Source organism: Zosterops lateralis (genome assembly GCF_965231275.1).
Source record: "Zosterops lateralis genome assembly, chromosome: 3".
NCBI lineage: Eukaryota > Metazoa > Chordata > Aves > Passeriformes > Zosteropidae > Zosterops > Zosterops lateralis.
The window spans coordinates 11,939,755-11,957,960 of NC_139764.1; the positions used below are offsets into that span (position 1 = coordinate 11,939,755).

The following is an 18,206-nucleotide window of genomic DNA, read 5'->3' on the forward strand; positions in this document are numbered from 1 at the left end:
AGGGACCACTGAGCTGGTACTGGAGCTGTCCAGGCTATCAGTGATCATCTTCCTACACAGGATCTACGGCGAGAAAACACCTCTGTGTTGGAAAGGAGAAATGCGAAAGATTTTCTTGCCCAAACACAATCTGCTTTGGATCAAAACCTTCACCACCAAAATCTCAGTGCTTGTGTTAGTCAGGGGCAGCCATGTGAACAGTGACTCTCCAGATACTGATCCATGCCCCACAGAGCTGTGTGTCAGTCCAGCAGCTGTTGCAGGTCTGGTGGCAAGCAGGACAGCTGTCAGCCACCCCGGCTGGCATGTTTTGGCCCTGATTTGTGCTCAGGCAGGTGGAGCCTCACAGCTGACATGCACTTTGGTAGTGGTACCCTGTTCCCCCATCCACATTCACTGCACACAGCAGTCAGCCCTGCACACATCTGAAGTCATAGATGAGACTTCTCTGAAGGCAGCAGGATCCTTTTTAACCTTTAGTTGCTATATATAATGGTCACTACTTATATTGTTATAATAATATATATATATATTATAATATTCTTTACTTAAAAAAGGGCAAGCAAAGTCTCCTGCCTCTCACTAATTCCAAGCACAAGTGACCCAGAGATATTTGCTACTGAAACACCTTTTGCACCAAGGCAAGCAGAAGTGCCTGTGCTGCCAACCAGACAAATCAGTTAAGCAGCTGTGTGTTTGAGCCTCTCCACAGTATCAGTCTGACTGGTGCCATCTGTCCTTTTCCTCCCTCTGCTCATATAATCCATGGCCACACTGGTTTAGCGCTGAGAACTGCCTTTCAGATTCCCCACTTGGCACATCCCCCTGTATCCATGTTTCTCTGCAGGCAGCTCCTGGCCAGCCAGCAGCCATTGGCTCCTTTTCACCAGCCAGGATGCCACCTCAGCTGGTGGGCAAGGCCCCTGCAGAGTGAGGGCTCAGCACAGCACCAGGCAGTCCCAAAGATTCTTGGAGTCCCAACACAGATGAACAAGACCTGTCTCTTGCAGATGAACGCACAGATGAAGGAACAATGGTGGCCTGTCCCAGGAGTTCCCTCAAAACACACACAGACACGATCACCTGCAAGGACAGAGCCACACCCCCCCAGCAGTGCTTGAGCAGACCCATGTGCCCTCCAGGCTTGACAGAGCTTGCACAAGACTCACTGCAGAGAACAGGGTCTTGCCTCTCACACCTTTCTGGGAATGTGACAGCCCACCATGTCCTGTGATGCTAGACTAGATCCTCTGGCATTCTTCAGTCACCTGACTTCTCCCTAGCATCACAGGCCTCATCCCCTCTTGTCCCCAGATGTGTTCTTCTCTGTTTGCTCCACCTATGTCAGGTGCCCTTTCAATCTTCTGTAGGGCAGCAGAAGAAGAGAGGACCCAGAGGAAATTCTGTGTGTGCTCCTCCCCCAGACAGGAGCACCTCCATCCAGGGGGACATGACCTGGGGCACACCATGCTGTTGATGCACACTCCTGCTGCCCTCCATGCCAGAGACAGCTAGGAAGCAGGGCTGTGCAGGAGCAGGGAGTGTGGTGGCACAACCATGAGGAGAGATGACTCATGCTGGTCTCAGATTTCTATGGACCCAGCTGCACCCTCAGCCCAGCTCTGTCAAACAACCCTGTGGACAGCTGTTATTTTCTGTGCTGGCCATCTTTCCCTTGCTTTCTGAAACCTGTGGGACCTCTCAGGCAGCCTCCAGTATATACCAGCTTTGGCATGTATCCCAGTGAGACCAGGAATCTACTGCACCACAGAGATGATACCTTGGTGTCACCAGAATCCTGCCTGCTTCTTTTGGCTGGGTCATGGTAGATAGACCTCTTAGAAGACAGCTCAGTTTCACAGAAACCTTTTAATAAGAAAAAGTCCCCATAGTCCTGTGAAAGACTTCACTGGATGGTTGCTTCACAATTAAAAGCTTGCCTGATTTCTTCATCTGCTGTTCTTGGCTGCTCTGACTTCCCTGCTTTCATGTGCCAGAGGAAGACAACAGAACCACAGAACGGTTTGCGTTGGAAGGGACCTTAAAGATTATCCAGCTTCAGTCCCTTTGCCATGGGCAGGGACACCTTCCACTACACCAGGATGCTCAGGGCCCTGTCCAGCCTTGTCTCTGCCCTGGAGCTTCCTTCCTGACACAGGGTCACAGAAAACTGTCCTTTAAACCTTTTCCTGAACAAATACACTGATTGTGCTTTATTGGCTTCCCATGATGAGGCAGGTTTGCTAACCCTGTTAATAGTCCTGTAGCCCTCTTTCAAAGCTCTTTCAATGTAATTTTTGGCATGTGCATTAAGACCTGGATGGACCATCTGGTAAAGGCTTCACAACCAAGTCTTACCATCTGAGCATTCTAAAATTAATAGACTTCTAATAAATTAATAGGAGTCCCATTATGATTTACATTTCTGGAAAGAATCTGTCTTTGAGTTTATTCTGTTTTCTAGTTTCTATACCTGCAGCGCATACTTAGGTTCTGGTACGACCCATATTTCAAACTCAGAGAAAGTTATAATGCCACCAGAAGAAGTGGTCACAGTCTCTGTGTGTCCTTCTGTTGTGTGACTACATGGTGAACTGCAGTGATGAAATGAAGCAGATGAAAACCAAACTGGAGAACCAGGGCAGTTCGTGTTGGGCTGGATCAGCATTTCCAGCCACTTTATCAAAGAGCTGCTGGAGTGTAAATGTGGTGGAACTGTGCAATGAAGCAGGACCAGCTCAGTCCAGCAGACCACAGCCTGAGTTCCCTCTGAGTTTTCAGTGCTGCTCTGCAAAGATGAGGGCATGTTTTCAGACTAAGCTGTGCTGCTTACTTGACCAGGGTGAACCACATCAATGAAAAACACTTTGAGCTAGGTGAATTAAATTCTTAGTGTTGGCAACACTAAGAGTGTCATATGAAGAGGTAATTCCTGTCTCCTGTTTCTACACATTTCCCTGCTGAGGTGTGCAAGGAGTACTCTCTTCTCCCAGCCACCCTGTCACAGCTCTCATACTCCTTTCCTGGACTCCTGTGGATATGAGCAGCTTCAGGATTCCTTGACCTTGAGAGCCATCATTGTGACTGCATTCACATCCAGATGAATCAAGGTTATTACTGTTCAGATTCCTCTGTCAAGCTTTGTTGTCTACAAACAGTAAATATTTGCAGGTAGTTGTAACTGCAGGCATGGGTGTACTGAGCAGCTGTATTTTTGTTCTGCCTCATGCAAAGCCTCTTTTAGGCATGACAATGGTGTGAAGCACAGAGTATCTATATCTGGAGTGTTTTCTCCTATGAGGTGTGGGGAAAATTTTGTCTACTTCAAGATCTCATCAAGATCAGACAGGTATCAGTTCTACTTGCTTTCACTTTCAAGCCTTCCTAATTAGTCTGGGGGCTAAACAGTTTGGTTGATTTAGTTCTAGCTGAGTGTTAAGCTTCTGCTCAGATAATATTACTTGAAGAGCACAGCCCTTGCTTTTACATTCACATTGTTTATCCTCAACGTGTGGCAGAGTTGAGCATCAAGGAAAAGACGTAAACCCCACCTCTGCCACTCAACCCACTGTTCCCTCAGATGGAAACACACCTGGCCATGGCATGCCAGCAAACCTCTCACTGCAAAGCAGCAGGTTTTGGGTATACTAAAAGATAATAATTTCCCACCCTGCCACATAGGGGAACTTTCAACTACAGTGCCAAAATTCACAAACACCAAGAGTGTGACAATAAACCACAAGGAATTCAGGTGCAAGGGTCACCCAGGCTAAAGGCATCCAGTAACTATTCACATCTTCACGATGGAGCTGTGTTTGTGGACTACAGGTCTGTGGCACCAGCCACGCTCAGGCTGAGAGGAACAACCCTTGCTGGGGGATGCAGAGTCCACAGATCATAGCCCGGTATTTGTGACAGAAGTGGCTGCAGTGTGTTCCCTTCTACGTTAATTAGCAAGAGCTTTGATTTCCCAGCAAGCTGCCAACACATCCCTACTTCCACCTAAGTACCCACAACACAGGCATCTGCTAAAACAGCAGCCCTGTCTGAGTAGCAATGCTAGGCAGCCTCCTCTGTGGGACATACTGGGGCAGGTACGAGCACCAGCCAGACCTGCCTGTCTCCTAATTCTCTGGAGAATTTCCAGAGGCATCTCTGGAAAGGAGAGAGGAGTCCTCTCCTCCTTACCCCTTCTCTTATCTCAGCACACAAGGATGCATCCATCCCTCTTGAATAAGCTAGTGGCAATCCCTTGCTAACACAGGTGGTGGGAGGTGAGCCAACACTCAGGGAGATGGTGGTGACCAAGGCTGGTGTTTTCCCTGCAAGGAGAAAGGAAGGAGCTGCCCGAAGGACAGGAGCCTTCCTCGTTAGCAGGCTTTGCTCTTGTCACCTCTGCTCCTCTTTCCAAGCTGGAGTCGGTGTTTAGGAGAGGTATTGCTAAGAGAGAGGGGAATCCCTGGGGAGGGAGGCAGGTCAGGCACTGGGCAGGCTGCCTGGGTCACGGCTTGGTGCTGTGCGTTAGCAAGCGTGAGCTGCGGGCTGGGTGTCTCCCTTGGAAAGGCTCCGTGGCTCTGAGGCTGCCAGGCCCCTGGGAGCTGATTGCGGTGTGGGGTGAGAGTGAGTGAAGCATTCAAGTACAGCTACTGCTATACACTCGTGGGTCCAGCATGGAAGGCTGTGCTGCAGCATCTCAAGTATACTATATGCAGAAGTTACCCAGTCTGATGGGCTCGCAGAAGAAGATCATTATCTGGCAGCTGCCTTACTTTCCAGGGACACCTGCTTTCCTTTGGTTGCTGGACTTTGAGTCTGGGTTTTTCCTCTTTGTCGTTTTTTGGCCACACCAGGAGATGGCAGGGAATCTCCTGTAGGCCCTGGGGCCTGAGCTGAGGGCTGAGGTCGGGAGGAAGGAGGAACTCGCTGAGGAGCAGTCCCTGGTTTATGCTGTCGGCAGGGAGAAGGACTTTCCCTCCGAGGCAGCAGCTGGCTTCTGGGGGAAGTGCTGGGGTTCCTGGAAGGAAGGACAGGGCTCCGAGGGGATGCACCACTGGACCTCTGCGAGCTGCTCCGTGGAGGAAGAGAAGTGGAACTCGGTGACGAAGGAAGCCGACTTTGTACCTGTGTTGTTCGGCCCTCATATGGGACACTTCCAGCTGGTCTCTGTGTCTGAAGCCTGCAGAGAAAGAAAAGAGAGGGGATGAAGGGGAATTTTGCAAGGGACTCTTGGGCTCCTGGCAGCAGGATTGGCATGAATGTTGCCAGGCAATTACAAGGAGTCTCCAGCATCAGGATGGCAGAACCTACGTTGTGAACCAGGTGGGGCACCAGTTTGAACACCATCCTGTAACTCAATGCAGTTAACTGCTACGTGTTTGCCTTGATCCTCCAGCACTCTATGAGCCAACATGCAGCCATGGTATCTGGGACTCTAACCATGCAGAATGGATGCAGCAACCTCTTCCAAGGCAGGAGATACAATTTGGGAATGTGGGCATGAGTTGGATTGCACCAGTTGGCCTCTGACGGTAACTGTGATGGAAGATAAACCAACTGAGGCAATCCCAGCTGGCAGACTCACTGCCCTTGCAGCTCTAATTGCAATAGTAAAGCCAGGAGGCCAGGTACCCCTGCAGAGTTATGGCTGTGCTGCAAAACTGAGAGCTCAACGCTGAGGACATCTGCTATTATCAGACCAAGTGAAAAGGCTTGTTAAAGGAAAGGTCTCAAAGCCAGGGCAAGCAAAGAGAGGCTAAAAAAAAGAAGAGAGGTGAGTATTTCACACACCTGCAGGCCGAAATGACTGTAGGAAACAAGGATGGACTATGCATTCAAGCTGAGTAAAGGATTAATCATGAGCAAAGGAGAGCAAAGCCCTGGCTGTGTCTCCTCAACAAGCTCAGCTCTTTGCATTTCTCACCATTTTGGTCTTACCTGCAGGCAGCAGCTGCATCCTGTGGGGAGCTGCACATCCCTGCCATTGCAGTGGCCACAGAGCTCTCCGACCTTCCCGCATCCAGTGGGGTTTTCACTGGCACGATAGGACGAGGAATTCTGCTCCTTGTGCTTATGGCTCTCTCTTCTCTCCCCAGCAATGCAGCCTTCTTCTCTCCCTTCCGTGGGATGGAGTCATCAGAGTCGTGTGTGTCCTCCTCAGAACCGGTGGCTGACAGGGTTTCGGAGGCTCGCCGCCGCTCGTCGCTGGAGGAGGCCGAGGAGGAGGCACCTGAGGCCAGCCGGAGGAGGCGGCTCTGTCTCTTCTCCATCACCAGCCGAGCCAGGTCGGGTTGCTTTGCCCTCTTATAAAGCCTTTCTTTGGCTGAGAGTGAAGTTGAAAGGTCTGAGCCAGTGTCCTCCTCAGAGAACAAAATGGGTATCCGACTTCTATACCTGGAGCCCAGTGGCCTCCTGGGGCCCTGCTGTGGTGTGTCGAGGAGGGTCTCTGCTCGCTTCAGATGTTCTGTCGCTGAGGCCGCCTTCTCGAGGCCAGGTTCCCTCGTAGCCACCTTGTCAGGCTCTTCCAAATCCAGCGAGAGCCCTGCTTTGCCCGAGAGCTCTGGCTGGTCCTGGGGAAGCTTTGGCATGCCGTTGGGAAGGGCCGGCTGTTCCCCCACAGTCTCTGAGGTGGTCTCGATGTGGTTGGCCGACAGCGCGCAGCTCTCTGTCTCTGCCCCTTCCAGCCCGGAATGAATGCTCCCATTCTCCACCAGCACCAGGTTGTCCTCCAGCTCCTCCTCAACGATGGCCTCCTCGAACTGCCCCGGGGGGCAGTACTCCTCGTGCCGCATCAGCTGCCCACTGGAAGACATCACATTTAGGTGGGTCTTCTCAGCAATGTGAACAAATGTGCGCTCGACTTTGGTAAACGGGGAGGAAGCTGTAGCCACTGCCACGGGAGGCTTTGGTTCAGATTTAAGGACTGAGGACAGGGTCCCTGGCTCAGACACGTCCAGCTGGCTCCCCATGGGCTGCGGCCGCTCGCTCTGAGGTGTCAGTGCAGCCAGAGTGCCCAGATCAACTTCTGGAGGTAAGTCTGTGGCCACTGGAGACTTTTTCAGATCACCTGGTGAAAACAGCACTAATGTTTTTGAGCCTTCCTCCAGCTCCAGGTCCCCATCAGCAGTGGATGCTCGACCCTTGGAGCCCTTCTGGTCATCAGCCAGGAGCGTGGACGGTGCGCACTCCTGGCTGCGCTCCGTGCTCTTCTGACTCAGGTCGCTGCTGGAATCACTGTGCATGTCAATCTCATTACCCTCCTCCTCCTCCTCCCCATCATCCTGTTCATCTTCCTCCTCCTCATAGTCTTCCTCCTCTTCTTCCTCCTCTTCCTCCTCTTTTCCATTCATTTCCAGATAAGGTTCCAGAGGTTTGCAAGGAGCAGTCAAGACAATATTTGAGAAATCAACTTTCTTTATCCGCTGGGATAACTTAGGCTTTTCCCAGTAGTTGCACATATCTTTTCTGAAGTCTTGGTAAGGCAAACTTAAAGGGACTGCCTTGGGCAGGCCATTCATTTCAAATGACTTCAGCATGTACGCCTGCAGAAAGACAAACGTGACAAAAGAGGAGAGAGAGTTAGCATTCAGACACAGCATTGACAGAGAAGACATCAGGACCAACAGCAGCAGGAAGAATCCACAGAAAGTATCTAATCCATCATGCTTCCAAAATACATGCCTGAGCAGTCATCACTCCATCATTTGATTCATACAAACCTTAGAAAAGAGAGATCCACAGATACTTATGAACAAAAGAAAAAAAATAGGCCAAAGAAGTTCCTTTGTTAGCAGTTTTTAACCCGGACCTAACAGAACCATTTTTAAGCAATTCCTCAGGATTTTTTCACATTTCTCAATCTTCTTCAGCATTTACATATTTATTTCAGTATTTATATATTTACATAATCACTCCTTCCTTACTGGAGCCATTTAATAACTCTTTTATGCCCGGGTCACAGTGAACTCAAGGGGCACCTCTGGGCTAGGTAAGTTTCCTGACCACTTTCCATTGTCCCTGGGGTGGTAACACTTGTAGTGCTGTTTTCTCCTGGTGCACCCTGCATCTCCCCTTCTGCTCCCACATCCTTGTAGCCTGTCTCTTACAGGCTTCTGCTTCCTCTAAAATCATCAGCAAGTCATGAAAGCTGGCACATAAAGTGTCATTTTCAGACCCCGGGATGTCCACCAGGAGAAGTGAAGGGCAGAGAGTGGTGAGGGCACTGTTTCTCCAGCAGCAGCCTGTGGTAGTAGCAGGCTGTGAAAAGATTACAAATGACCCTACAGAAAAACAGTAGCTCACACACACATGCATGCACTTGATCAAACAAGGCCAAGATAAATAGGAAATGACTGTCAAGCATGGTCTAATTACCAATCAGTTGCAAATGAAAATCACATCAGCACCACTCCGCACAATGGATTTAAAACCAAATCATTTATAGCACACTTTTGTTAGGGCTTGCAAACAGTAACCTCTCCATAAAATCAACTGGTCAATAATGCATCACATGTTACCCTTGAAAAGTCCCAATCATGAACAGCAGGACTCCAAACATCTGCATTTTCCAGTGGCATTTGACAGCGCCAGAGGGTTTTTAGGCTACGCAACTAAACATGCACCCACTTAACCATGTGAGCTCCAGAGCTGTTAGCAGCTACCACATTCACCTGGCCATGGGAATGGATCTTTTTGTCTTTACTGGGGAGGAAAAGCCCTCAGTGGCTTTTCAGTCCAATGACACAATTAAAATTTGTGCTGAAAATCTGCACGTGCTGAGCGTGAAAAATATATTATTTTTATGCTCCTGTTTGATAGAGACATTTCAAATAGGTTGGTGGGCAGCATCAAGCTATTCTGCATGGTGTTGTTATCCAGTTAATATTTCTTTTTATAGCTTATAAATCAAAACACATTGGTTTTGGCAATACTTTTGAAATCCAAAGCTGCTTCTCTTCTTTCATTAAAGCTGAAGCCTAGCCCTGAAGATGGCCCTTTATTAGTCTGCTTTGGGCTTTCACTGACCCACTCTATCTTTTGTAATCAGGATGGCAGATGTGGAACTTGGATTGGTAAGAGGCACTTACCACCCTTTGCAAAAGAAATTACCCACATAGCTTCTTCCCTCAGGTATTTCTTAGAAATTAGTTCATTCAGTAGCCTAGGATTGGATGATGCATGTTGGCTGGGTTTTGTTTTTCCCAAGAAATACATACACAGTGCTATCCTGGAATCCTAAACAAACAGAAGCACTTCCTCAGTGGGAATGGACCTGACCAACATCTGGCCTTGTGCTGAGCCTCCCATTGGAAAGGGTTCCACAACCCCAACAACAGTTCCTCTGCTGTTCTACCTCACACTATTTTCTAGATGCTGTGTTTGATGATGCGGATGGACAATTGCTGGTTTTATTTGCACAGTGAAATATGTACCTGTGTAGACCTTAAAATCTCTTCCCGGCCCTTGGTTTGTGTCATCTCTTCTGCTTTGTGGTCAAGGTGAGCTGAATCCAGCCCTGCCGAGCATATCCTATATTGGCCAGAGATACAGTTTCTGTGCCCTGCAGTCTGCCCCACCAGCAGCCCTGTCTCCAGCAAACCCTCTTTCCTCAATAGCTTTTCCCTTGCAAGACATCAAAAGTTTTTCTGAGATGAGGTTGCACTAAGCAATAATGTATGACATGGAGCTGTACAGCAGGATGTTGCTGTAAGAAAAACAGTAGTTCTTTGTTTCTTGTGCTCTGGTGCCCCTCTGCTACCATTGAGTCACACTGTAGATAACTTTCTAACCCCCATGCACTTCCAGCTCCACAAATTCCTTGCAGTATTTAATAAATCAACTGCTTTTCTGTCTATCATTTCAATTTCTCCCTGTATGTTCTACTTCGCTGTATGGACACTGCACCCTAAGCACAACAAGACTGCTTTGCTTCTACCTTTGGGAGACTTGGCCTGCTTAACTTGCTGCATGCAGTACCCCAAAACTGCCAGAACATTCCTTAAGGCAGCCGAAACAGTTACTGCTTTGCCACCACGGAGAAAGTCCAAAGAACACAAATATCCAACTACAAGAAATTCTGCTGAACAAGGTGTTCCTAGTTTGAACCCCTCATTAGAGAAACTTGCGTCTTGTCTTGACAGTCTTTTGTACTACATCATGCTCAGCTGCTCTAGGACTATTCCCCAAAGGTCATAGAAGAACTTTTCTGCTCTGCTGTACTAATGGGGAGGAACTGAGGGATGATGTCAGAAGATCAGAAGTGGAGAGGCTTAGCCTCTATATTAAAACTGTAGAGTAAAAAAGATATAAGGAATATCTGAAGGCCTCTGCTTCAACCACCCCTCAAAGCAGGACCAACTTACAGCTGCCTGTGCTGGGCCACATCCAGCTGAGATTTTAGTACCCCAAGGACGAGAATCTCACAACCTCTTTGGGACCCTCTCCTAGAGTCTGAGGCTCTCCATGGTGAAAAATGTGGGGGGGGGGGGGTTAGGATCTACTTCCTATATCTAACTTTCCTTTCATGCAACCTTTGTCCATAACATCTCATCCTTTCACTGTGCACCTCTGAGAAGAGTATGGTATCTCTCTCTATTAGGCAGTTCAAGGCAGAAAAAGGATGCCACAACCAATCCTGTTTTTAAGGCAGAACAAACCCAGATCTCTCAGCCTCTCCTCATGTCAGATGTTTCTAGTTCCTGGTCATCCTGGCAACCCTCTGTCAGGTTCACTCTCTTGTGAGCAGGAACTATGCCATGAGCTAAGGCAGCCACATTTTCCTGCCTTTTGGCCTCAGATCTCCACTCCCGACTCTCTCTTGGCTTGTCAGTCACTTGTCCAGGAATGCCTGTGGTATTACATGTGTCTGAGTATGTGTTCCCCACAAAGTGTGCACCTCTAACACTCTGTCTCTTAATAAAACTTGTCTTAGATTATTAACTAAGGTTGAACTGCTTGTGAGTGCTGCCCAAACAAACATTTTAGGACTTTACCTACTTTATGGTCAAACCTAGAAACTCCCAGATGGAACTCTGCAGTTTTGCAACAGAAGGCAACTGGGTTTCCAGAGATAGAAATAAAATCTGAAAGAATGTGGGACAGTTCAGGGTCTGAAAAGTTATAAACCTATTAAAAACATCAATACCACTGCCCTCTAACAAGTTCATGAATGTAAAGGAATGCCCCCTACCAACAGTAGCACTCATGAGGACTGGGTGGTGACAGATTTGGAAAAAAGAGGCATCACTTGCCTTATAATTCACTAGTGTGGCCAGTAAACAAGCCAACAGTGGTATTTCATCATGATAGAGTTAAGAGTTTTTTGCTAATACTGCAACTTCAACTGCTGCAGTTCCAAACATTGTCGAGATGGTGACACTGCCATGGGGTCTGGTCATACTTCAATGACTGCCCTAGATGTGAAGGACATGCTTTTCATAATTCCTCTTCTTGATCATGCTTTCTTTTCATTATTGCTTCATCTCTTTAGGGACTACTGAGGAAAGGAAAATCATAGGAATGACATAACTGCACATGAATGTATTAGAATTGTTAATAAGTGAACTGACATTGTTCCAACCACTCCATCCCACACACCCAACTGATCTTATTCACACAGAATGGGGATTCAGTGGGCATGGGCCTCATTGTAATCTATGGCAAAAGGGACCAGAACAGGTGGAGACACCACTGGAGTTTAGCTCCCGCTCCTTCAGTAATTCCAAAATGAGGTGCTCCAATCTAGAAAAGGGTTGGTCTCCCTGTGAAACAGGCAGAACAGATAAAGAGAGGATAGAGTGTTGTCATGAGGGAACCTTCCCACCTCCCAGATGCAGTTCATAAGGGTAGAGTGTCACCTGCAGGCACTGCTCAGGAACGTACAGGGATCTGTCTGTCAGGGACATCTCAGTGGAATTGTGAAAGAATACTTCTGCTCACTGCCCCTCCCGTGGGAAATTCAGAGTGGCAATGGCTCATGTTTCAAGCCATGATGGTTCAAGACTGGTCCAAAGGGGAAGAAATCTGATGGGTATTTCACATTCCATAATATTCCCAAGCTAATGGTTCTGTCAAATGCTTCAAGGATTTATGTTACTAGATGGAAGTTCAGGTCTCGCTTCAAATCCTATGCTGCAGTTAATCCAAGCTTTTGGATGGACACACAGTATTACTCAGAGAACTGTGTGATCATCTCCCTCAGTCTCCCAGCTCACCAGTTCTTGGGAAACATTAACTATAGATTTGACCAAAACTTGGGAGATCATGTGAAAAAACCCACACAAATCTGACTTGGGGAACTAAGGAAAATATATTTTGAAGTAGCACAAGAACAATACAACCATATCGAACTGTAACATCCCTGAGCCACCATGAATATTTGTGACTAATAGGGAAATGACTGATATGATTTATCATCATCCCCGGGATGTGTACTAATACACCATGAGGAATTCATATTCCAAGGGTGTGGGGAATGCCACAATGTGGTGTCTGGTCTTTTTTGACTAACACTGACACCAGGCCTGACATGATTTGTTTAGAGCTAAGCACACCCTTCTGGGGCACACCAAGTGGCTCAGCAGTGATAGAACATGGTCTGCTGAGGGATGGTGATGCCAACACACACTGGGATTATACATTATATGTCACAGAAATGCAGGAAATCATGCACTTCTTCTATCCACTGTTCCGTTTCAGACCATGCTCTAAACCACGGCATCACTGATCCCTCTGCAGAGCCTGACAGATGTGCACATCTGCCACAAACTGGCAGCCCCCAGGGGCAAACTAAAACACACTTTGGAGCATGGAGAAGATAAGCTTTGGACCTTGCTAAAGAAAGACTCAGAAGAATCCTGTCTGACCCTCCACAGAAATCTCAGGAGAAAAGGGGATGCACAGACTGTAGAACCCTCTGAGACCACAGCCTTATCCAGGCTCTTCCTCCCAGACCGTCACCCGCCTGCACAAACTGCTCTCTGCCTTTGAGGAGCTGGAGTCTTGTGATGCATGAGGGAAATTTCCACCACCCTTTCCACAGGTACCAGAGCCTTCACAGCCCTTGAACTGAAATCACAGTGTGGTCTTCCCAAAGTACATAAAACACATCTCTAACAGTCATATAACTTTGTTTCTATTCCCAGATGTGTCTTGACTGCAAGTTTTTAGTGATCACATGCACAAGCAATAATGGAACTCTCACTGTTCTACCAGATCTCCTTCAAGTCCTGGTGCAGTGCTCCCACCATACCCAAGGATGAGCAGGGGACACCTTCCCAGAGCAAAGGAAGTAGAAAAACAAAGAAAGCAAGCAAATAAAAAAACCCAGCCATCAACAAGATGCTGCCTTTGATTCTTTAATAAGGTTTTGGTAGTATACAAGCTTTTTTTTGTTTGTTCATTTTTTCTTTTTTTTTTTTTTTTTCCCGATTGTCTGGATTAACATACATGGATTTAAAAAAGGCACAAAATCCATTGCACAGCTTCTTTTTCATTTGTTTTTGATGACATTGCCTGTTCATTGTGGTTTCAAGTGTAGGATTTTACAGTACTCTGCAGCATTTACAGCATGATCTACATACAGGTAATCAATGCATGCTTTTATACAGGAGACAGAATTCAAATTCTCTCTCAGTATTTCTATATACACAATAATACAGTCTTTTTCTTCTGAAAAAAAAAAGCTTTAAATTGGTCTTGCATGCTTGGTATACCAGAAGAATTAGTGCAAGCATATATTACAGTGTTATTGCAGTACAAAAAGGGGTTGACCTTAGGCTCTAAAGGGATTAGATAAGGAAGAATAAAAAGACTCGAGGAAAACAAGCTTTGGATCCCTTTAGTCAACTACGTCCTTCCAAATGGATCCCTACACAGTACTGCCTTTAAAGCTACAGCAGGCTGTGTCCCCTCCATCTCCCTGCTGCCTTCCCCCTGAGACGAACTTCCACAGCTTCTGCAAACCTTCTGTCCCTAGCAGTCCATGAGGACTCCTGGCAGCTTGAGGAATCCCTTCTGCTGGACTTCTTAATACTGGAGACCTGCTTGAAGGGGACTGCACTGAGATCCACTCCTTCAAGCAAGCTCAAGTCCCAGCAGGTGGAGTTTCTCAAGCAAACCAGGAAGCACAACAGGTTCCCTACAGCTTTTGTCTCCTCTCAGTAGCAATGGCCACAGAAACTCACATTCACCTACTACTCACGTAGCAGTTGGTTAAATATGGTTTGGACTCTCCTGCTTAGCAGCAACAGAAGTCTAACAGGTGACACAAGGTAATGCAAAGGAAGGATATGCTGGTCCCTGAGATTCTTCATGGGAGCTGAAAAGTCTGAGAAGCAGAAATCAAGTTCTCAACACAACATTAATTGTTCCACTGGGAATGGGAAGAGGCCTTAGTCCTGAGAGATGCAGATGGCACACAGACAGCAAGAGCTGTAGTCCAGTCTTCCCTGTAACAGCTTTTATTTGGATACTATCAGGACCTTAGCATATCCTGGAAGTGACATTATCCTCTGCCAACATAGACTAAGCTTGATTGGGACTGGGAGATCTGGTAGGATTGACAACAGTGTGTGGCAAAAGCTTAGAATCTGAGTTTCTGAAGCAGCTCTTTCTTCAAACCAGCATCAGATGAGGTAAAAGTAGCAGGGGTCTTAGAGCTGCCATGCTTACTTGCAGGATCGCTGTGTTCCAAGAATCAGCACCATAAATGTTAGAGATGTTCTTCTATCCAGCATCTTACCATCAATGCTCCACAGCCTTTTTCTTCATTCTTTTTCACCAATGTGAATAGGACAATCCAGTCCTGTGCTGGATAAGTGCTCTGCTCCTCCCTGTTTGTGCTTCCATGTGTTAGGTTTGTGCCAGTTTTCCTAGTGTCTTCTCTGGATGGAAGCAAAAGCTCTGTAAAGGTGGGATGCCTGCCACTCAGCTTCCCAACTCTGTACCCACCAGTGTCTCCAGTGAGAGCCAATGCAGACATCCCTGTCTGAGGGGACACGGGGACCACTTCATTTTTTATTACTCATTGGAGACTCGGGAAATAGTGAGTGAAGTGGAAGGAAATGATAATCCAAAAATTCCTCTAGTCCCTAACTGTAAAGGCAACTTAATAGCAGCAAGAAAGAATAATAATAATATTCTGAAAGCTAAACATCTTCCTAAGTCATAAAAATAACCAGAAGTCAGCAGTGCTGAATAAGAACCTGATCTGGTAGGGGTTTTCTAGGATGGACCAAGCTGAAGGGGCAAGAGGCCCACGGAAATCCTCCTCATCTGACTTGTTCAGAGGAAATTTGCCATTACTGTGTTTCATGTTGCCAGATAATTAATTGCACTCATAATTAAACTGAGAAATTTGTTGGAGTTGTTGGAGGAAACCCTGGGGATTTTTACGAGGCAAGTGCACTAGATGAGGTAACTCATTAAATCACTTTGCATATGAAAAAATAAAACCTCCAAACATAGAGCAATTTTCTTTTTTGAACACTAAAAGACATGCAAGTGAATGTAAAATGGGGATTGCTTCCAATCCCCAGGTTACATGGTTAGCAGCTTGTTCAAAATGTACATTCATCATAACATCATTTTTTTCAATGGCAGGTGTGATATAAAGAAGTTGCAATACAGCAAATAACACTTAGAAACATTTCCCAGAAATTAATCTTTACACTGTCTCCTGGTACTGCCAATGCAGGTGTTACAGTGAACCAAACACAAAACACGTGGCGTAAAAACGCAACAAAAAGCAAGGTAGTGCCACAATGATCAGCCGTTTTGTGTTTTATTTCATGTTTTAATGTTACCCAAAATAGATGTTTGCATACTATAAATTATGTCCCAAGTGCCAGCACTGTTCCCATCACCAGAATACTCTGCCACCAGCTCACAGCAAAAGGAGAGATATATATTTATGTCACAACATATTGAATGAAGAGACCTGGGCTGGGCCAGGTTGCTGAAATCAGACCCGCAGCATGCAGAGGAGGCCGGGTGTACCACCTGAACCAGATGCCATAAAGATACTTTCTGTAAGTGGCTGAGATTTGTTTTTTGCAACAGCATTTGAGGGTGTGCAAAGTGGCCCACTACTGGCACAGAAACTCTTCTGTAAGGCAGGACCATGCATGACCATGAGTGGGTCATGCATAGACATAAACATACAGACAATCAGAAATGGAAGCTCCAGCATAAAGCATCCCAACACCATCCTGGGGACAACAATGAAATCAGGAAGCACATCTGGCTTACTTTGGTCAGCCTCTCCAGAAATTATTTGCTCTTCCAGTCACTCTGGGGAGAGCTGGCAACTACAGGGAAACAGGTCATGAAAAAGATACTCCATGTTCTCCAGCTGAGAAATAACTGAGGCAATTTTTTCACAATGAACACTAACAGTATTTTAGAGGTTTGCAAATCATCCGTGATTTTAAAGGCTTCAGACCTTGTCTGCTAGGAAATGCAATTTTGTTTTTTCAGCTAGCCTCTTGCAGCCCACCTGTTACTGCCAAGCCGAGCTAGACAAATACATGATAGCTATCTCCAAATTGTTCTTTCCCATTTTTACCAAAGGGAAACAAGAAAAGCAAAAATAAAAAGGAAAGATTCTCTTTTGAATAGATTGGGATAAAAGAGCCCTTTCTTATTCAATGTGAAAGTAGCAAAATGGTCTCAGCTTCAGGTAAAGTTCTGAGAGTGTCATGAATAAATCTCTAATGACAACCATTAATAAAATGTGTCATTCATATAACCCAGCAGTTGAACATATAAATACAGTCATTGACGCAGAACTGCGTCAGTTACTGTGTGGCTGTAATACAAATGTAACTGGATACCGGAGAGACTCCATGTAGCCTAAGGAAGAGATGCCAAATCCACTGGACAAACATGGTTGGTATTTGTCACCAATGCCCCCAGATAAGCAGTACAAAATATTCTATTTTCAAGAATAATCTTGTGCTGCTGTCAAGCTCTTAAATTCCACCCATACGTATCATGGAAGATCGATGGCAGTGTGAGAGAGGACTCTAGAAAACAGGAAAAGGACTGAACACCTCTTTTCATGCTTTCTGACCTTCAGTCTCACAGTGCATCCTACTGTTGAGCTATTTTACAAGAGAGGAGTGAACAAGCAATGGTTGTATTTTCTTGCCTTAATTTATTTACAAAGGATCACAGCACCAGATTCAAATAGTGCATTTTTTTCATGAGAGAACAAGGGAAGTTCCTGGTGATTTGCAGCCAAAGAAATGTCTCAGTGATATTTGTTGTATTTGGTATATAGGTCCCACCCACTGCCCTGACAGTTTACAGATTATGAAAAAATACTCAGCCTCCAGAAATTCCCTTTGTGCAACCAAACATCTGGCTTCATCCTGGTATGTTCTGAAAAGGCTTTCTTTGCTGCTGACTGCCCCATGTCAAACAGCAGGGAAGTGACTCACGGGAAAAATAAAGCACTTTGGGATCTTTAGAGTTTAAGAGCCCATAGGAAAGTATGAATACTACAAGTGTTGTTTCTGAATAAACTCTGGAAAGGCTAAACTGAGGTGTTTGCTCTGATTTCCTAGACTGCAGAAGGATCTTTCTGACTACAGAAGAGTTCTACTACAAAACAAATCACCACAACTCTTGAAAGAGGCTGCACAGGTTGGGGCAAAGTAGTCAGTGGCAAAGACGGTACCAAATCCTAGCAATGCTACTTAAACAAAAGACAAATGAGGTAGATAAACACTCCAAAGTGAAATCTTTGGAAGAAATATTTGAAGCACAGAGCAGTGTCCCAAATGACACTTATTTTGTTTCTCAAGTGCTCACAGCCTAGCTGAGTTAGAAGAGGTGTGTGTTCACTGGCTTTAGAGCCCCTTTTGGAAAAGAAACAGCCCAGCTACTGAAAAACCACTAAACCTCTGTGCCTGTGAATGGGCTGGGGAAGGTGCTGAAAACACCTTTGCTTAATATGGCTGATCACTTCAAGCAACAGGCCTCTTTCCTGAGGTCCTGTATCTAAAAAATATAGCAAAAAGGAAAAAGGATTGTTGACTGGTTCTCAAAGGCATGCTGCCTTCTCATGTAACACCTGGGTCTGGCTGCTCCAGAAGCAGCTGGGGAGAGCTGGGTGTCAAATGGAATCACAGAAGAAACAAAGAGCTTGTTTAAAACAACAAGACACTTTGGTGGCCTAATGGCTGTGGCACAGGCTTGGGAAAGGA

The 18,206-nt window shown here is 46.2% G+C and overlaps 1 protein-coding gene across 1 annotated transcript in view; it reads right to left on the reverse strand.

Moving 5' to 3' along the window:
* Positions 1–4,618: 4,618 nt before the first annotated feature.
* Positions 4,619–18,206, reverse strand: part of TTBK1 (tau tubulin kinase 1) — a 75,718-nt gene continuing 62,130 nt past the window's right edge. The window contains exons 13-14 of the mRNA XM_083857908.1: positions 5,935–7,538; positions 4,619–5,176 (exon numbers count right to left, since the gene is read on the reverse strand). Of these exons, the coding sequence (XP_083714034.1) occupies positions 4,750–5,176; positions 5,935–7,538 (2,031 nt within the window). The 3' untranslated portion in view covers positions 4,619–4,749. The remainder of the gene's footprint in view (positions 5,177–5,934; positions 7,539–18,206) is intronic.